Source organism: Notolabrus celidotus, chromosome 15, assembly GCF_009762535.1.
Source record: "Notolabrus celidotus isolate fNotCel1 chromosome 15, fNotCel1.pri, whole genome shotgun sequence".
NCBI lineage: Eukaryota > Metazoa > Chordata > Actinopteri > Labriformes > Labridae > Notolabrus > Notolabrus celidotus.
Window position 1 is genome coordinate 8,623,301 of NC_048286.1, and position 21,732 is coordinate 8,645,032.

Below are 21,732 nucleotides of genomic sequence, written 5' to 3' on the forward strand. Positions count from 1 at the left end.
GCAGTCTATGCCCACCCTGTCTGATATTAGCCATCGGTTATTGACTTTTGATTAGGAGAAAAGAGGAAAAGCTCATTTTCACTGGGTCACTGGTCGACTTCCAAACGGAACAACTCATTGGACATGGAGGGCTGTGGTTATTCACGGACGAGAGGATTCAGACCAGCTCGATATTGTTGATTAGACTATTTTTACTTGCTTTTTCTATTTTTGGTGCAGACTAATTTAGTAGCTGACAGATAATGTATCGACGTTGAGCTTCAATATTATTTAGAGGAACCGGTCAGTCGATTTCACTGAGAACTGTACTGAGAACTCCACATGGCCCTGAAAGAGACGCCATTTTTCCATTGTGGCTGGAGTTTTTAGGGCTGAGTCTATTTTAAGCAGAGGTAATGCAATGGTAGACACTAAGCAGAGACCAAAGGGCATTACAATGTATTTAACATTTTTATACAACACCTTTCAAAACCTCCACTCCATGCGGCCCTGGAAGGCAAATTTGCAGCCTTGAGATAAAGCAGGCTCGGTTGTTTACACAAGATTTGGTTTGACTTTCAGGAGTGTCTCCTGTTCTTGCTCCTATATTTAGGAAGTACCCACTGAGCCGTTGATGGATTCGTCTAGTTTCAGATCCATCTCCCAAACTGCGCAGTGTTCCTGTTTGGATGGATGAGTTGAACCCGGGGCTCAGATCTTTCCACCAGGTGACCAGGATCCTGCACAGCTCCACCTTCACTCTGTCCTGCTGCTGCTGCTGCTGCTGCTACTGCTGCTGCTGCTGCTGACGGAGTCCACTCTGTGATCTGTGGGGAGCTGTGAGGGGCTGCTGTATCTTAGTGAGGGTACCTGGGATATTTTGTAGGAGAAGAAGGAGAAAGAGGAGATACCGGTGATGATATAAGAGCACAGTTTGATAGACTTGTAAAATTAAAGGGTCAATTCATTCATTCATACATCCCCTGTATATCCCCAGTGTCTCCTGTTGGAGGATTTGCTACTTACATCTGTTTTAGAGACTAAACTATCAAATGGACCAAAGTAGGACACATGAACACACCGCCCTTGCCTTTAAGACATCATGTTATCCTTTTTCAAACTTCTTTTCAATATTTTTATCGATTAAATTTGCAGAATAAAGATTGAGTCAATGAGTGGCAGATGAATAAACAATATTTGTAAGGTGCAGTCCTGTCTCCAAGATTTGAAAACCTGTTTATATTGTTTGTTTTGAATCTGTTTATTCAGAGTCAAGTTGAGTAACGAGCTTCGGCACTTCCCAGACATTGTTTGTTTGTCAGAAAGCATGCTCCATTGATGCTGTTTGGTTTTAATTTTACTTCAATGAACCTTGCGTGAATTAGGGTGGAGCTCCATGTTGTTATAGTGATTATTAAACTTAATTAATATAGCACCTGTTATAAGAGAAGCACAGCGTACAGTGCTGTGCAAGAAGGCGAGTTAATGCAGAGTGAAATCAGGAAAGAGTGCGATAATAATCATCAAAATTGTGAGCATTGCTCCTTTATGCATGTGTGACACAGAACAACAAGGTTAGACCAAATACACCTGAAAATGAAGCTTCCCTGCTGCACGGTGTTAATACTGCTGCTGCTGCTGCTCCTGCTGCCGCTGATCTGTCAGGCAGAGAGTTTCAGAGTGCTGTCACCGGTCAGTTGGAGTCTAAAGTGAAAGTCCATTATGCTGGCCTGGGCGGCTCAAAATATGGAAACTATTGATCGCATTCTCTGCACTGCTAATTAAAGATGGTCCACTATTTGTAAAAAGTCAACCCAATTATCAAATGAGCACATGAAGCTGCTGCTGGTGGAGTGTGTGTGAAGGTTGCCTGTGTGTTCGGGGGACTTTTTAAAAAACTTTATTTGAGTGTTGTTGCAGAAAATTCACTTTGTGTGCACAAGTGGATCTTTGTTTTTGGACGTTTGTAACCCATTACATACAGCTTTAATTTTGATTTAAAAATGAAATAGTTGATTCATTTTTTACTTTGAGCCTAGTTGTTGCTCTTGGAAAGCTTCTCTGGAGAGTAGAAGCCCTCAGTGTTGCTGGTTTACCGATGTCTGTGAGCCCTGTTTGTAAAGCATTTCAATGTCCAGCCACCGCCATCATCCTCCCTCTTTCCACTTTCTGCTCAATGGGCAGTAGCATGTGACCTGGTCCGTGAGGGGGCAGCAGCCTGAGGCCCCCTCCCCCCGACACTCTGCATCTACTGTCATCGACATATCGGTGTGTGTGGGTGAAGTTCTCGCTGCATGTGTGTGTCTGAGCGGCTTCGCGCTTGTCTGGTTTTTGTGGAAAGATGAGGCGAACGACACAGAGAGACACAGGCCAAGTCAAGTGATACTGTCTAAACCAAAGGCTATACATAGCAACACAGACTGGCCCACAGGACGAGTACAATGTGTTTTGGCTAAATACAGAGACGACCCAGCCCTGCAGACAGAAACAGAGGGTCTGTGGTAGACGAGATAGGAGTGGGGGGATTTTTTAATTCAACTTTACTTTCAAGAGCAAACTGCCATGATAAAGATAAAACTGGTTATTGGTTAACATTACGGCTAGATTCATGAGATCTGATGTTTTTACAGGGGAGAATACAAAGTGCTGACCCTGCAAGAAGTTTATAACTATTAATAATCCTCTTTTACTGAAGGCTCTGTTTTTGAAATCACTTTTTCAGCGTCGTCCCCCCTAAAAGAACAACAGTACGGTGTTGCTTTATTAATGTGTCTCATTCACTAAACAGCAAACTTGTTACTGAAAAACACACAATGCTGCACTAGCTCAATGGTAACTGTTGACTCGTTGCAGTCCATTAAACAAGTTCTTCTTTATAATAACTCAACTTTGTGGACACTTTTTTCTTTTACCTCTTTTTTCAATTATTTATTTTCTTAAACTGTACTCTCTCATTCTCTCTACTTCCAGCCCATTTTCTAAATTATCATCTCAACTCAATGAACTCCACTTAAATTTACAGTGGTGAAAAAATGTCTTTGGACACCCCAAATATTGCATTGAGAATCTCTCTTAGGTCTTCAAGTGCAATTTCTTTTAGTACAGTCACAGCCAAGTTTATTTATTTCTTGTTCAGTTTTGAACACATTCTCTGTTATTGGTTGACTTTGATACTGACAATGTTGAGAACTGACATATTGAAACTGGCAAAAATTTAGCTTTGGTAGTTTTTCTTGTAAACATTAAACAAAAGAAATATCATTATCTAATGCTTGAAACACAAAAAAGATTTTTCCACAAATATTTCATGACAATATTTGAGATTATGTAAAATTTTAGTGTCCGAAAACTTTTTTCCACCACTGTATAGAGCACCTTTAATACGTTCAAGCATTGCAGCCCAGAGTGCATCACAGAGGAACAGTAAAAAAAAAAAATAACAGCAATAAGTAAAGTAATACAACAATAAAATGCTAGAAAATATATTTATTAAAGAATACTTGAAAATAAAATGAATACTGTAAAAACAATAAAATATACAAGTTTAGACAAGAAAATTAAAATCACTAAATTACAAAAAAATCAAACAGTGATTCAAAAATATATTTAAAAAATCAGGATAACTCATGATACGCATTGTAATGATGGTATCACAACACAGTGATTCTGCGATCATTGATCAATTGAAAGACGATCATTGAATGATACATTTTGATATCTGATTAACTGAAGAAGGAAATGTCTTTATGAAGTAAAGTACAGGATTAGTGTTGTTCGTGCCACCAGGAGTCATGAAGGAGGGACACAACAGGCCAGATTGGGGGAAACCTATCTCAGGTGCAGGATTATTTTTAGATTAAAATATGTGTCATCAGAGGTAAGATAGTTGTATTGCAGGAGTCAGGATGATGATATATTGTCTTATTGATATATTGTCTCACCTCTCCATGTGAACGAGGCCTGTGGTTTTGTGGAATGCTTACTCATACATCAAACAAACATTATAGTGATTAACTTTGGGACTGCATTGAAGAAAATTAACCCTATGATTTTTTTAAATCCTAAATTATTTGCACTCTTTTCAACTCATTACAATTTTTTTGCATTATTTGGGGTTTAATTTTGAAAATGTATATGAATAAACTAAATTTGGACTAATCTAAAGTTGTCCCTGTAGATAGTCAAAGTCCTCTTCAGTGTACTTGGACTCTTTCTGAGAATCACTGACGTTCACATTTCCCTCCACAAATACTAAGAACAAAGAAGAAGAACTTGCTGGCCTGTAATCCCTCAGATCCTCAAATTTGACCACATCAGAGGAGATCTGGAAGGAAATTGAAGCAAACCAACACAAACCACCACAAATTTCCTTGGACCTGAAACCCAGCTGGTCTATTTGCAGCTCCAGACCAGAACTGTGAGCTGCACCCAAACCTTTTTATAAGACGTTATCTGAACGGCCTCTAGGTAATCAATGTTATCTTTACTGTGCTTTTTTTCCCCTTCCCTTGTTCTTTTTTATTTTCCTCACTGGGTATGAAGCCTATGTTTGGATCTCCAGTTTTGTACCAATAGTACTCCTGTCACATGGCAGTCAGAAAGCGCTCACTAATTATAACCTAGCTATGTTTCTGCAAGGAAGGCTGACTAAAAATACTCCCACATTGTTGCAGTGATGGGGCAAAAGCTGTTTTTCTTTTTGGAGGTTTTTTTGTTGTTGTGTTTTTTGTTTTGGGATGTGAATGAGCGTCTGTGTGTGCTCAGGAGAGTGTGATGTTCAACTTCAACAACTGTGAGGTTCATTGGGTTTACTTGTTGTGTTTCCCTTTGCTCCAAGAAGGCTCTAATGAACAAAAAAGACATAATTAGTTACGTGATTGATTTAATGTGATTCTGGATTTTATAACTTCAGAGCAGAGGAACAACATCAGCTGACTGCAGATCTGTGTTTTTATACCTTGTTTGCTTTCAACGCGAAAACACAGCGTCTGTTTACGTCACATAAGGTTCACTTTTAACATGAGAACTTCAGTTAATGCATTAACAGTATGGACTGATGGAGGATCCCTTTCTCTTTGATCAGCTGTAGACAAGCGGCAACCTCCGGTCTCAAAATATGAAGCCCATACAGAAGTGTTATAAACAGAGGCTGGCTGCTAAAACACCGTGAACCACATACACACCAATTCAAAAAGACGATCTGTACTGCAGAAATAAACATGTTTACAGCCTGGTACAAAAAGAGTTTCAATTTGAAGAGCTAATTTCTCTATCGGCACACACTGTACGGGGGTGAATTTTTTGTAACGCAACAGTTCAGAAGATATTGAGATTATGAGTTTTGCCCAAATAAGGGCATGACTGACTTGATTGACAGTTGGAACAATTTAGCTGTTGGCTAGGAGGCTCAAAGCCCGCCTCTTTACCTCACACTAGTCTGCCAGAAGTTAGGTTGAGTTCAGCATTTACAATATGGCTCCCACTGACGACTGGCTTCAGAACAGATGGGTGACGTCACGAATACTACGTTGATGGCGATCTTATTCGGATAGAACGAGAAAAATGTAGAAATGGTCAGCAATATACTCAGGCGACCCTGCAAGGTATCGTCTTTGTGGGAAACACTGCTCTCTATTCTTTACTTTTACTTTCAGTTAAAATCTTTGAATGTGTTGACACTCATGGCCAAAAAAGCCGTCACTAATCCTGATCCTCTAATGTCAAACACATTTCAAAAGGATTAGATGCATGGTTCACACCACCTTCTAGTCCTGCTTTGTTTTCAAATGCCTCAGACTGTATCTGGAAATGACTTCCCTCCATAGCCAGTAGAACTAACTCACATGTCACTCTGTCTCAAAGCCCAAAATGACTCAAATCTTGTGGTTAATGAAATGGCTGCAAACAAAAAAAGTTTTTTCCCCTCCTTTCCGTCTTTCATGTAAATGACGGTGTCGTTTTATTCCTCTGGGCCTTCTAAGAAAATCATATGACTTGCAACTTGTGGGTCATAAACTGTCAGGGTGGTCAAAGGGAGTAATTGCTTTGAATAAAGGAATCATGCGAATGGAAATATGAGCGTCTGCTATCAAAATGTTGCTCTGCTGTCCTGCCAGTGGTCATAAACGTCTCTCTGTATCTTCAAACGTCAGGCTGAAGGTGTTCAGTCTTTACAGAGGTGAATGTTCAGGAGGAGTTGAAGGTGTAAAGGTCCTTCAGTTCTCTTTCTTGCATAACAAACAACTCAGCAGTCATAAGGTCATGTTGAAAGCCAAAGGCAAGGTGTGGACTAGTCTGGGAATTTGTCATAATGGATTCCACCTCTGACACACATACTGTACCTGGTAGATAGTTTAATGAGCTTCAAGATATTAAGGAAGCTTCTCCTCCTGTGTGCAGAAGAAATAAATCAGTGAGGTGAAAATGTTGTTGCATGAGGGTCGTGTGTTATCTGACGTTTCATAACGCATCATTCGTTCTCTTTTATTAAGTTAAACGTTTGTTAGTGAGGTCGGCTTCTTTGAATAAACTGAGAGTAACCCTACAGACCGTCCCCGGCTGTCCAGAAACTGAGACTGCTGACGGCTAATCTCATGTGCATCAGTTTGTGGTATTCTGAAGCCGTGGTGGCTGTCTTGTGACATCTTGGAGACACAGACAGTAAGAGTGAGAGATGAAGGATGGTGATACTGGCTATTTGGTCCACATTTGTGTCATATGTGCTGGATTCACTCACAGACTGAACCTTTAGACTAGGACACACCTGTCACACCTGTTTCCCTTCTGCTGTGTCTAAAGAATACTATTCTCTCCAGTGTAGTTTAAAGTGGATGTAGATGATTAAAGGATTCTGATACAGAGCTGTAGTAACATTTATTCTGATAGAGGTAATAGTGTTGGGACATATTTGAACTTGATATAGGTTGATCTGGTAGTATGGAACACAGGGAAATAAATGCAACAACCAATGAGATTGCAGTATTAAACTTGAATGCCGGATATTAAAACATCCACCTAACAGCACATTTACTGACTGAATCATGTCATCTTTACATTTAAGTTAAGATGACATGCTGCCACTCAGCTGACAGCCTGCACTGCTCAACTCAACTCAACTTTATTTGTACAGCACCTTTCATACATAAAAACATGCAGCCCAACGTGCTTCACAGAATAACAGAGACAAAAAACAACAGCAATGGTAAAATTATAAAAGGCATGATTATAAACAAAATACTTAAAAATAAAATGAAATAGATACAGTAAAATTATTCAAATACGTAAAAGTGGAAAGAAATGTTAAAAATAAGGTAGCGTTGACAAGATCAGATGAATACAAGAAATAAATAGATAAATAAATAATTAAAAAAGATAAATAAATGTTAAAGCAATGATTATAATAATGCAGTCCAGGGCTAAAATTAAATTACTCCAAATTAAAAGCTAGATTAAAAAGGTAAGTCTCAAGTTTACTTGTACTCAGCAGAAGATCATCAGAGACGATTATTTTCACCATCAAACTACATGTTCAGTGTTTTATTTTATTTTATTTTTCACTAATTGTTTGTTACCGAGAGGACAAGACATCTTTGAATAATTTGTCTCCCAGTAGTATCCTCATGAACAATAAACACCAAAGAAATTGCAACCTAAAAACTGAGCAAACTGCAGCTCAGCTCACAGCCTGTCCTAATGGATGTTCCTCCTGGAGCTTGGTGAGAGACTGGTTTTAACTTGAAAGTCAAACATTCTTTTAGTTTTTAAATGTTTTCATATAGTATTACAGAGGACAAACTAACCATCTTTAAAAATGTGTGACAATGTTTTGCATGGTCATAAACTTTATTTTGAAGTTTCGACTTTTGGACTGGTTTCTTCAGATGAACTCTGTTATCAGTTTCACCTTTAAACTTGTGACAGAATCAAATTATACATGGTGATAAATATCTTTATTATGCAATACAAAAATACTGACATGATGATTGTAGTTTTTCCATCATGCCATGTCCTGATTGATGGAACTGTTATTAAAGTCACATTTATGACCTGGATGTGGATAAAGCCTCAGTGTTCAACTGATTTTGATTTAATTTAGGAATATTTTTAACAAATAAAGCTTCAGCAAAAAAATCATTATAGTAGTGAAACTGTTGGTTATTTTCTTTAAAATGTTATGAATTTATTTAACCTCACAATATAGCCAGAAAAAAACATCACAGCTACAAAGCAGCACAAAGTGAATATTATATAATGATTAGTTCAACCAATGATACCCAACCAGAGATAATTAGCTTTATATCATATAATTCTAACAGAAGTAGGAAGTTCTCCTTTTTATTGACTGCCTAACGGTCAAATTAAAAAGTTGTGATGTAAGAAATGATATTAGTGACAAATTACATTTCACTTAGAGGGAGTCAGAGGTGCTTACTTCCTATCTCATGCTGTCTTTTGTACCATGTTTGCATATCAGTTTGATGCAGACACAAATGTTTGTGGTGCTTGATTTTTTAGGTGCATTTAGCTCTGGTCCCCATTAGTTTTAAGATCTGGTGTGTCCCACTTCTGCTCCTGTAGTAGTTCAGCCCAGGGACCAAAGCTAAATGCTGACATTGTAGGGAGAGTGGTGCCTGATCAGTGTCTGTTGGAGGGAAATGTAGTTTAAATATATTAGTCCAGATGTGAAGTGTTTGTACCTCTCTGAGTCTTTTTATATATATACTTTTTCTCCATCGGTCAGTTTACATTTAACAATAAAATCAGCTTTATTGAGTGTTTCTGTAGTGTGATCCAGACCATCCAGAGGCCTGTGTGACCGTGTGTCCCCCCCACTCTCAGTGTCCTGAGCCGGCTGTGCTGCAGAATGCCCGGCTGCTGCTGCTGCTGCTGCTGTACATGCTCTCTGTAGTGAAGAGACAGCAACAGCAAGCTGCCTAACCTCCACAATAACCGCCTTATGTAATCACTCTGGTTAGAGACAGACAAAAATAGACCAGACTGAGCAGCTCTGCCCTCTTGTGGTGACAAGCTGACACAACACCGGCCTGCAGAGCTCCTACAGGGATTCAGACATGGCGGCCTCCTTTGCTGCATCCGGTGCAGCTCATACTAACATGTTTGAGCTGATGCAGCAAAATACATATTTCTGATGAATGATGCAGTGGCTCTTTCATTTGAAGAGACGGAAGATTGTAATTTAATGTAAAGGAACTGTGTTTGGATTGCTTCAGCCCTAAAGTCAGACTAGGCCTTGACAAAACTCTGGTTCTCTGTGTTACTTTGTTTGTTTGGAATCAGTATTTGAAGCTTATAATGCTTTAAGAATATCAATAATGATATAATATGTTTGTTGTTGAATCTGTTGGACTTTCATTTGCCTGCAGCCTGAAGATTAACTACTCTAGTATAAAACCTAACCCTGCTCTACTTCTCTCTTTGCAGTTTCCTTGACAGAATTGACTCTGTAAGACAGAATGACTACACACCTACGGACCAGGTCAGTTTCCTCATTCATGTGCACCTCTGAAAGCCTGCTTATCACACCTTTTACTGAACCCAATCTGTCTCCGTGTTTTCACAGGACCTGCTACGCTGCCGAGTGTTAACTTCAGGGATTTTTGAGACGAGGTTCCAAGTAGACAAAGTGAACTTTCAGTAAGTCTTGCTCATCTTTTATTCAGACGTACACACACATGGTGAAGCCGCAACCTCTGGTGTTGGCAAATGAAGCAGATGCGGAAGTGCAAAAACTGAAGTTCCTCAAAGGTCCTCTTGAGGCACCATGCTTAGACTCCGTATTATGATAAAAGTGAAATATTTTTACAGCCTGGTACAAAAAATGAATTTGTCCTATACATGTTACCTTTTTTCATAATTTTAAAGAAGTGAGTGGAGGAGGATTCTAGAGAGCCGGTCTGTCAGAAGAAAGTGGGCTCATAGGGATGGAGAAAGGGGCCTTAAAGAGACAGTGGCTGAAAAGAAGCTGAAATGAGGGTTTTTCAAAGACACTGATCTGAGATGAATAAAGAGTTAGTTGAACTCTCACAAATATAAAGCCATTACAGAGGTATCAGAGGGACAATTGAGCCTGAAAGAAAGCCTGATACCCCTTCTTTAATGTTTAGTTTCATAATCTGGGGCGGACAACATTTTATAGAATGAGTCTTTGGTCTACGTTGGGACAGTTTAGGAGTCCTTGAAGAGGAAAAGTTTGAAAATTGTTGGTATAAAAGACCAAAACACCCACTTTTTCATGCTTTGTAATTCCTCTTTTGTAATCATACTTACTATAAAGGGAAATTAGCCTTTTTCCAAACACAGTTAATCCAACTTTCCCAAACAGAGAAAAGGTCACCAAATAGCTTCCTTAGAAACAGACAAGAAGAAAAAAAGCTTCCACATATCGTTCCCTTTAAAAGGACATTTATGCACACTCATAGAGGGAAGTCATTTCTCTTCTGCTGATGTTATGTAATCTGCACAAACATTTGCCAGCTCTCCGTTTCTGAGAATGTGGACTCCTCAGGCCTCTTTCACCATTTAAGACCAATCGCCACCAAATATGACCGAAGGGACGCGCTCTTTAGAAAACATTTGATCCAGGCTCCTTTTTGCACCAGTGTTGCACAAAAATCCCAGAAGGAATTCCCTCTTGGGTGTTGCTGCTATATTTACCAGGGCTTGTGTTAAGAGCCTGAGATTTCACAGAACAAAACACTGGAGCCCAGCAGCAGGAAGCTGAGGTAGAAAAAAAAAGCGTCATCCCAATGCCTTAACAGACTCTCTGTGGTGGAGCGATGTGATTTCTAAGTAAGCAGAGAGTCTTGACTGCCACTGGCTCAGCAGAACAGCCAGTAAAAGTTAGTAAAATGTTTTGTAACTGCTTTGATGATGTCACATGTGATGACCCATTTCCACAGTCACAGACACAACAGACTTATTCTGCCATCTGAAACAGGCCTTTGTAACACATTATATCATCCTGAATGATGGATGAGAAAACTCTGGGACATGACTCCCCTTTGGGTGTGAATCTTATATTATTCAGCTTTGGTGGATTCTATCCAGTCAGGGTCGCACAGAGTACAAATATCTCTGTTCTCCTTATTATTTATCCTTGAATGATTATTGATGAATCCAGACTTGCTGCTTCAAGGTGCAGGAACTCTTGTTGCAAGGCAGATTTATATCAATATCGATTAGAGATCTAAAAATCTGTATGTTTACATGCATTAATTATCCCTCATATAACTGGAATGTTCTTAGTATGTGTCTAAGAGGGCAGCAGTGAATGTGTGTTATTTCTGATCTGACCCAGCCTTTTTGTCTCCCTCATAGCATGTTTGATGTTGGGGGCCAGAGAGATGAAAGGAGAAAATGGATCCAGTGCTTTAACGGTGAGACTTCCACCTTCTTCTCCTTCAGATAGCCACACTGTACATCTTTTCCTGTAGCCTGTTTTTAGCATCACGTTACCTCTCACTCCTGGGTTACTCCTGCACCCTTCTGATGTATTTCCTCTCCTCTCCTCACAGACGTCACTGCTATCATCTTCGTGGTGGCCAGCAGCAGCTACAACATGGTAATAAGGGAAGACAACAACACCAACCGGCTACGGGAAGCCCTGGATCTCTTCCGCAGTATTTGGAACAACAGGTGAGTCAGACACGTGAATGCAGTCTGAGCTGGGTGGTTCAGTCTCGACTCTAGAGGAGGACTTTCTCTTCTGTTGTGTTCTCCTGACATTGTGGTTTAACTTAGTGAAGTCAAACAGCTGTGCCTGATCCTAAATCAAATGATAATACACTAACTCAGGCAATGTGCTGCTTTCAGTGCAGTCACTGGTACCGGTTTAAACACGTGTTTCTGTTTTTGTACACACATGTTTTGGTTTAAGTGCACACATGGTGGAGATTTACACACCCCAACACAGATGTAGCCAACATGGTGAAAGTAGCGTAACAGAGTGATTTTTGACCTACAGCTATGTAGATTATTTCCCAGTCTACTCCCTGTTCTCTGACACTTCACACACCTCAGAGCCACGCTCACTAACCAAAGAGCAGCCCCTTCTATGGGAGTCAAAGTGGGTGTCATCATTAACAATCAAACTTGAACTTGTGCTCTCTCTCACCAAGTTTGATGTCGGCATGTAACGGTGCTCCTTGTGTTTGCATTTCCATTACAACCTGCTTGAAGGCATGCTTCAGTGATGACTTGTCCTAACTTCAAAATAGTTTGAAATATTTGAAGGAAGCGGGTTGTAGCTGTGACTTGTGGTCGAAGGAGCAACTGTAAATACTGTAACTCCTGATAAACACAGCTAATCGTAGCTCCTCTACAGCTCAGATAATTCCACGATGAACAGATTTCATTTCTGAAAAAAATCCTTCACAATAAAAGTCCCCTGTTGTTAAGTTGTTGAAATACCTTTATCCTGAAACAGCCATGGCAGGAAATGGCATGTTTCCAGCAATGACTTACTACAACTCAAACAATAAAATAAACTAGAGGTTTAAAATCACAAACGGGGGAGAAGGAGAGAAATGAAAACTCAGTTCACACAGATTCAGTCCGGAGATACAGAATTGAAAAGACTGAACACTCAGTTGCTTCTAAAATCATATTTCTGGGGCGCAGATGGCCTAGCGGTCTAAGCGCTCCACATATGGAAGCTATAGTCCTCGTCGCAGAGGTTACCGGTTTGACTCCCGGCTGGCTGACTATTTGCTGCGTGTCCTCCCCCTCTCTCTACTCCCCACGTTTCCTGTCTCTCTTCAGCTGTCCTATCCAATAAAGGCAAAAGTCCAAAAAATATAACTTAAAAAAAGAAAAAATAATATTTCTCTGGTCTCAGGCAGAGACCTGAGTTGAGTATCGCATTGCTAGTTTGAGGAAGAGAAGCCTTTTTTTTTTTAACCTGGGTAGGGTTGTCCTTTGACCTTTTTGAACTTCAGTCCATCGATACCATTTTCCACCACTTTTACTGCAAAGATTAAAAAAATGCAGCCTGACAAGGACAAGAAGTCCTCCTCTGTCTAAAATCACTTTGAACTGAAAACTTCCGAAACAAGTTTCATTGCAAGTCCAATCAAGAGAAGTAAACTGATCTCTTCGTTGTTGTTGAAGCAAAATGTCTAGCCTCAAACAGCACGTCAATAATACAAATAATTCCATCTATTTGGTACTTCAAGGAAGTTACAAAGTGCTTTACAAGTAAATATAAACAGCAGAAGTGACCAGATGTCAATGTATGAAGAGACGAAGACGTTCATGCCTTTGATACTTTATGAAATAACAAATAATTGAATTCCTTTATTGAAATATGATATTTGCGCTGGAGGCAAATGTTTGAGTTCAGTGATGCTTCATCTGGAGCCTTGCAGACTGTTGTTCACATGTCTAACCTGCCTCTTTAATGTGTTTGTCTGTCAGATGGTTACGCACTATATCGGTCATACTATTCCTGAACAAACAGGACATGCTGGCTGAGAAAGTATTAGCTGGAAAATCCAAAATTGAAGACTACTTCCCTGAATATGCTCGCTACACCATACCAAATGAAGGTTTGTTCCTGTCACTAAAATAACTTCCACACTTATGGAGTTTGTGTTCATGTCTGTGGTTGTTGACGGTGAATCTGTTTTCATTTTTAGCAACTCCTGAACCCGGTGAGGACCCGAGAGTGACAAGAGCTAAGTTCTTCATCCGAGACGAGTTCCTTGTAAGTATTACGCTGCTTCTCTGGACTGTTTGGAGTGAGATGAACTTAATGAATGGACAGCCTCGCCCTGTTAATTCATAACTCACTTTAATGAGGCCAAACACAAACAAGGACGACAATGCTTTGAACTTGATAAAACACTTCTGCTGATTGTAACCTTCTCGGGAGGACATGTCGCCTGCAGCTCATTTCTGGCAGCCATTGATTTCATGATTCTGGACAAAAAACACAAAATATTCTAAAGTCCAGGTCCATTGATCTTTTTCTGGAGCTTTTTCACAGTCTTCCTCACATGTGGACACTCTTTTATTCTTATTTATATGGTATGTTTTTTAAAGGGCCGGTGTCAATTTATCAATATTCAAAATGATGTAAATGCACCTGAGTGAACAGAAAGATTAGTTCATCAGGACTAGCTTCACTTGTTTTGATTGGGTCTCCTAACACAAAATAGTACAACATGCACGATAGTAAAAACATCAAGTGTACTGTTTTTGCAGTAAATTCATAATCCAAGAATAAACAAAGTAAACAGACACTAAACTCGCAACATTATGAACAGTTGATGTACGACATATTGTACCGTGGTTGAGAAAAGACCTGAGGGGAATTGGTTTTGCTTAACGGTTAAATTGCACACCTCGTGTACTAGGGTGGTTGTGATACCAGAATTTTCAACTTCGATATCACACCAGTAAAAATCAAATGATATCAAGACTTGTTTTGATGCCTCGGCAAGAAAACATCAACACCTCGCCATTCAAATTGTTAGTTTAGTTATTTTTGATTTCCAGACTGCATGAAAATAATGTTTTGATGAATTCCATCGATCCAAAAAATTATGTAAAAACCCCAAAAGTAAAATATTTCCTGTGAATTTTCATTCATAATTCAGAGGAGGTGTGCGGTATGTGTATTCTGCCGTCTGTTTTTTCTAATTTTGTTATCAATGTGGTCAATCTGGAGCATCTTTTATCATGCAGTGCTGTGAAGGAGAAACATTTAAGGGACCACGTGACATCACTGTCTCTCTCCTCTGCTCTCAGTTTGTCTGCAACAGACAGAAACGTAACATGCGTCTTTGTTAAATGCTAGAAGGACTAAACAAAAACCTATAAATGAAGAGGGCTAACAGTGTAGTAGCTGTGATGGAGGGTAGATCAGGGAGACACAGCAGGCAAGAAGAAGAAGAAGCACAACGTCAGCAGCAGGCAAAAACGAAATCAGGAGCCATCCTGTGTGTTTTTGTGGAGATGTTGATGTGTTCATAAGTTCCTCAGGGTGTGACTTCTGTGAAACGATCAGAAAATAGTTTCTCATTTTTAAGTTTCACACTCTCTCTGCTAGCTCTCTCTATTATTTGGGATTTTATTTTACTTTCTTGGCTTCAGTGCTTTTTCATACTGTCAAATGTAAAAATAGCAGAAAAAGCAAATGGTTTCCAAAAGTATCAAAGTAAGGAAAATTTGGACAACCTGATCATGTAAAGCAGGCGGTCTGATTCCAAGTCTGGAACCACAGCAGAGGAGCACACCTGTTGATTTTTCAGGGTTAAACATGGCCAAAAGAGAAACCTTAGTTTAGTCCATGTCTCATTACTCCCTCTAACATCTCCCCTTGTCTCCCCCCTCAGCGGATCAGCACTGCGAGCGGCGATGGCAGACACTACTGCTACCCACACTTTACCTGCGCCGTGGACACAGAGAACATCCGGCGGGTGTTCAACGACTGCCGGGACATCATCCAGAGAATGCACCTGCGGCAGTACGAACTCTTGTGATGGGAGACCGCCTCCGTCAGCCTTCTGTGTTTTTTTTCCTCCACCATTCTGCATCCTTGACGAACCCCTTCTCTTCCTCCTCCTCACCCCAAAGAAGACCCTCAACTCCCCCGACCACCCCTCCTGTCGAGGACTATGAAGTACTACTGAAGTGTGTCAAATCCTCTTCCTCTTCTTAACTTCTCGGCTTTTTGTACTTCTTCTTCTTTGATTTCTCTGAGACAGATTCATCCCCGTTTTCACCAACGTGAAAGGAAGTTTTGGGGAACAAATTGTTGCGTGCCGCTGATTTTTTTTTTCTTTATCCTTTTGAATGCCTTGATTTTTGTCATTCCACTAAGCCTTGGGCTACCTCCTTTTTCCCCTTTGTTTTCTGAATTTTGGCTTTGTCATTGGACCTGGACTGGCAGGTGTGAAACATAAAAACACACCTACAGGACCTCAGTGTAGAGGCAGTGTGAGTGTGTTGATGTGTGTGTGTGATGAAGAGAAGGAGGAATGCCATGTGAGTGAGCATATGTGTGTGTTTTGCCTGCTGGTCAAAGCTGGCATCACCACCATGACCTTTGACCCCTCTACTTTCTTTAATTTTTCCTCTCTTTTTTTTGCCCTGTCACCCCCTCTATCTCGCTTCTTGTCAACCGGAAAGACAGGAGCGTACGGAGAGGATCCGAGTGGATGTGGAGATAAATGCACTTTGCATCAGGTTCCTTAATATTTTTTTTTCTTTTTCGGTTGTTGTTTTTTCTCCAGAGGAAGCATACACACAATGTAGCATCACAATATTTATTACCCTGTCACGATGTTAGCTTTGCCGAGCTGCAGGGTGCACCGAGCAGCCGAGAGACGTGAGGAACGAAGGATTTAAAAAAAAGTGGGAGAAGCGGGGCAGGAAACTCGACGACACAAAGAAGGATTTGAAATGAAGGAAAGGGACTGAGCTCTCTGCACCTTAGCCCTGCTGCCTCCACGGACTCGGACCTGCCTCCTTTTTTTTTGTTTGTTTTTCCACACAAACCATCCTTTTAGCGTAGAGATACTGATGGGAGGGGAGGGAGGGGGACGGGAGAGAAAATGTATTGTTCCTTTTTTTTTTTTTTTTTGTTAACTTGTACACTGTGCAAGGTTGAATTATCCTGTACAGACTGTAAAATGTAATATTATTTTGTACAACTTAATTGAAAGAAAAACAAATCTACTTGTAGATCTTTGTGCCTTGATTATGGCTGTACCTGTAAATGAGCTCAGATGTAAGTATGTTTTCGACTGCGCTGTACAGCTTGATGTCAATCTCTATCAGCAGCGGAAGACTGCGGGTAGAGGACTTTCTCTGTAGAGTTTAGTTTTTTCTGGTTTATAAAAAAAGAGGAAATGCTGTTTAGTAAAAAATAAAAAATAGGGAAAAAATCCTAAAAACCTGTATACATTATGCAAATTAACCACTTACCTGCAGTGAAGACCAGATGTTGCAGCGCCATGCCTTTTGTTTTTTTGTTGGTTTTATTTTTCCTCCTTTAATTCTTTTATTTTTTTGAATTTCACAGCTTTAAACAAACATTGGAAATCCATTGAAAGTGTCCAAATTGCAACCTGGTGTTGTTTTAATAGGAACCAACGTTTTTTTCGATATGAAGTGTGTGAGATCTGTACTGATGTGCGTGCCTGTGCGCATGTGTACATAAAACAAACATAGACTCACAGACGCATTGTGTGTGTGCGTGCGTGCGTGTGTGAGAGAGAGAGAGAGAGAGAGAGAGGGCAAGTGTGCTGTGTGTGTAAAATTTTATAAATGTATGTACATGTAAATTTATAGGTCTATATAAATATATATGTACAATTATACATGTTTAATTATGTGTGTGCCTAGGTGTACATACCTATGTATGTATACGGTAAATATGTATACATACACACATAGGAAAGCATGTTTAGAATGGAGATGAATAAATGAGAGCGTGCAATATTAGTAATTCTTTGGTCCTTTGGAGCCATACTGATGGCACAGGCACTATGAATGTGTGAGCAGCACCCAACAAGACAAGCTCTTCTCCTTGTACAAACAGCATCAGCCTTTTCTTCTGCTACAGTACACGTCTATCCCCGACAGAGAGTGAACTGACTGGAGGTGCAAAAACCTTGTTTGGCCTGGGAGGATGATTAAATGACATTTTTATTTTCTTTAAATAAAGAGGCACATTAGAGGACTTTGCTTTATTTCCATCTTGGTGTCCAGTTGTGTTCACATTTGTTACCACGGAGGTGATTTTTTGATTGGTTTGTTTTCATGGTGGAGAGTGCTGTGGAGTTTAATCAATGGGTCAGACTCAGATATACACGCAGTTTTCACTTTATTTGGTACATCTTGTTGTTTTAATGCAATTTAATAGAACTACTCTGCAAGAATTTCTTCCTTTAAAGAGTTAATAATGGGGCTTGTCATTTTCCTGAAACATATGGGTGAAATATTTATTACTGAGGTCATAGCTTTAGTTTATATAGTTTGGTCTAGATTAAATTATAGTAAGAGTTTATTGTATTTTTCGGTCTGTAAACACAAGAGCAGGGAATAATGAAGCTTAGCACAACATGACTTGCTATGACCAGAAAGTAGTAATATAATTGAATATAAACAGACTATAATAACCAGGAAAAAAAACAGCATTATTGTATAACCACAGTTTTTATAAACAGCAGGGAAGCTGTAAAATTTTAACCGATTTTAAGTAATTTAAATCTTTTATTTAATTGTAAATGGTGCAAAGACAAGATATCAAAAGTTGAAACTGAACTATTTTATTATTTTATGAAATATATATGCTCATTATAAATATGATGCATGGTCAACAAAGTACTGAAAAAGCTTAGTAATGCTAAGTGAGAAACTTCCTTGTGGTTTGACGAGTCAAAATACGACATTCTCTTTGGAAATCATGGACTCCATGTCCTCCACTTTAAAGAAGAGAGGAGAGGAGAGGAACTGCCTAGCTTGTATTAGTGCACAGCTCAAAAGCCATTATCCATGAAGGTAAGGGGATGTGTAGGTGCCCACAGCATGGGTAGCTTACACATCTTAGCAGGCACCATTAAAGTAGAACAATACAGGTTTTGGAGCAACATATGCTGCCATCCAGAAAATAACTTTTTCAGAAAGACCTTACATATTTCAGCAAGACAATCCAAACCACATTCTGCATGTATGGCGCAGTAGTAGAAGAGTCCAGGTGCTAAACTAGACTGTCTTTAGTCCTGACTCTTCAGCTGCTGAAAACATTTAGAGCAGGGGTGTCAAACATACAGCCCGCGGGCCAAAACTGGCCCGCCAGAGGTTCCAATCCAGCCCACGGGATAACTTTGCAAAGTGAAAAACAGAGAAGTCATTAACTGTAATTTTTCAATTAAAGTAACTACTATTTTGTCCTGCTATCAAACAGCTGACAGAGGGCACCTGAACGGCGCACCGAGACTTTTTTTCTCAAAGTGAGGAAAAATAATATTTGCAGTTTGCATAATCTGGTAGAAATTCATAGCCTTTTTGGACCCCTCCATACAACACTGTCCAGCAAGCGAACTGTTAATGCCGGAGCTGGGGGGTCCAAAATAGTCAACTTTACCTTCTTCATTTTCATAATCTATCTGTTCTTTTGCAGTAAACATGTCAGGTGAATGGGTAACCTGTGTGTTTGGTGTGTTTGCAGCAGGTTTCAGGGCTTAAAGAGTAAAATGTTCGGCCCACTATGAGACTCAAAATACAACAGCTGTTTTTGTTGAAAGACAGGTCTTGTTAACTTTTTACACAGGGTCCCAACACTTTTGGAATCAGGGTTGTATATTTAATCCATCATTAAAAGCCAAAACCACTGAACTAGAATAGATCAGCTTGTACCTGATAATGTGGACGCAGTGTTTGTAGGTGAGCAGTCTGGGTGCATGCAGTCTCTCTCTAACCTGTTTGAGCAGACTTGTTTTGGTATAAATACTGGCTTCTCTCACAGCAGACATGTGAACGGGTCAAAGCAGGAGAAACACAGGTGTTACTGAAAACATTAAAGATGTCTCTGTTCTGTTCAAGTGTCACCGTAAACCACACGTGAATGTTTCAGCCCAGCATGCGTGATATCAGGATCCTGAAAATGAAGCAGTTCAATGAGATTATTATTTACACCTGTGATTTTCCTCCTCTGACATGTTAAGCTGTCAAACTGAGACTAGTTTATTCATTCTGATACACAGTTAGATTATCCTAAATTACCCTCTCTCTCTGCCTGAGTCGACCTCTGCAGAAGAAACAGTTTCTGGGGATCCCTCGCTGACTTCATGACTTCTGTGAGAGTGTAACTTTGTAGCAGATCGGCTAACAAAAGAGAACGAGAGAGATGTCAGTAAAAAGAACTCCAGCTGAAAATGTAAAATGACTTGTGGAGGGTTTGAACTCAGATGTTCAGAGACTTTTCTACAAAATTAGGTCTGACTCAAAATCACAAAGGGTTCAATTTGATTGAACATTACAAAAAAGTGACACTTTGTCATACCTGTATATAAAGAATGGTTTCCCTCTCTTTATCATGTATCAAACTGCTGGAGCATATGGAGAAAACAACAGTATGGAGGCCGTTAAAGGACATGGAGGGAAAATTAAGATGAATACTGAGAAACTTTTTCAAGATCTTGAAAATATTCTATAGGTTTACCTTAAAGTTAATTTAAAGTTAGCTTTCACTATGATAATGTTTTGGTGTTTTCTTACCGCTGAGTGAGACATGAGTTAACGCAGTGCAAAACACAAACGATGTGCTGAGGACCCGTTTGAAATCGGTCACAATCATGTGGTCGCAAATCAGCGGCACTCGTGCATGTGAGCGGGGGACGTAATTTTGGAGGAGCTCTGAGGGGGGGTTAGACGGAGTCCTGAGGAAATGCTACATTCAAAATAATGCTAGTTTTCTGTGGCTTAGTTTTCTGACCAACCCTAGCTTTAAAATGAATATTTGAGTAATTAAATAAATCATTAAAAGACGGTGTGCTGTTGGCCTGCCAGTTTGGCCTTGTGCCCCATGTACAGAGACTGTAGTCCTCGTCAAAGAGATCGTGGGTTCCACTCCTGGCCTTGACTGTTTGCTGCATGTCCCCCCCCCCGCTCTCTACTCCCCGCGTTTCCTGTCAAATAAAAGTAAAAATGCCCCCACACCCAGTAATTTAAAAATATTTATATATATAAATTAATCTTTTAATCCAGTTTAACTCAGCATTGCTTGCTGAAGCTGATCAAACTTTGTGACTTTTTTTTTTAAATAAAATTTTTTATGTTATCACAAAAAAGAAGCTTACAGACACTTAAAGGGTTAAGTGTATAGAATTGCAAATATTTAGCGATAGCTGGATGTCCAATTCTAGATTGAAACCCTCCCTTACTCACCCCTCACGTTGGTCAAAAGATGGTGGCCATCAAGGACGAGAAGTTCCTGTGATGCATGATAAGTATGATCCTCCACTTGTCAATTTTTTACCATCATAAACTTCTCACAAAACAATCACTCTCTTCATCATCATCTTCCAAACGATCAGTCACTCACTAAATACAAAACCACATGTTGGCTGTCACTAGTCTGTCCATGCTGTGCTACCGTATGGGGGCCTCAGCAGAAGGGGACCTGCTCCTTATGAACTGTGGATATCAAAGCATCACAGAAGTTCACAGAAACAAAACCACTTTTATATTCAGGTGATGATAGACATATTTAAAAATACTTATGAATATTTTATCCCATATCTTCTAAGTCTAATCTGCTAAATGCTGCTAAATACAACACACTGTACCTTTAATTTGAAGGAAGGTGAGTTTGAGGTTTAAAAACATCTGTAGAGAATTCCAAAGACTTTATTTTTGTCTTTTAACAACAGCACTAACTCAAGAGACAAGTTTTTAAAAAAGATGACTTTTGGATGTATTCATGAAAAAGAAGCACAGCCACATGGATTGAGTGATTCAAGCAGGTACTCCTCGTATTTATGTAAGGAATTTTTAGTTTGTTTGGCGCCCCCTGTGGGCAAAGCGATGCCTTGAATCTTACTGATCTTTTCCTGTTCATGTGTTTCTGGTTTCTTTAACAGTCCAAAGTATCACACCTTGAGAACAGTTGTGAGAAACATCTGTTCTGGCAAAATGCTGTTGATCACTTTGTCTGATACTTAGTCCACAGCGGCGCTCTCAGGCCTGAACTATAATATTAGAGCAATAATGAGCCTGGCTGTT

General features: G+C 39.7%; 1 protein-coding gene across 2 annotated transcripts in view; it reads left to right on the plus strand.

The window, feature by feature from the left end:
• The window catches only part of LOC117826315 (guanine nucleotide-binding protein G(olf) subunit alpha), a 63,479-nt gene extending 45,777 nt beyond the window's left edge, over positions 1-17,702 (plus strand). For both annotated transcript variants that reach the window (XM_034702278.1, XM_034702279.1), the window contains exons 6-12: positions 9,421-9,475; positions 9,560-9,633; positions 11,317-11,375; positions 11,514-11,634; positions 13,414-13,544; positions 13,635-13,702; positions 15,336-17,702. In XM_034702278.1, the coding sequence (XP_034558169.1) occupies positions 9,421-9,475; positions 9,560-9,633; positions 11,317-11,375; positions 11,514-11,634; positions 13,414-13,544; positions 13,635-13,702; positions 15,336-15,482 (655 nt within the window). In that variant the 3' untranslated portion in view covers positions 15,483-17,702. The remainder of the gene's footprint in view (positions 1-9,420; positions 9,476-9,559; positions 9,634-11,316; positions 11,376-11,513; positions 11,635-13,413; positions 13,545-13,634; positions 13,703-15,335) is intronic.
• Positions 17,703-21,732: the final 4,030 nt, after the last annotated feature.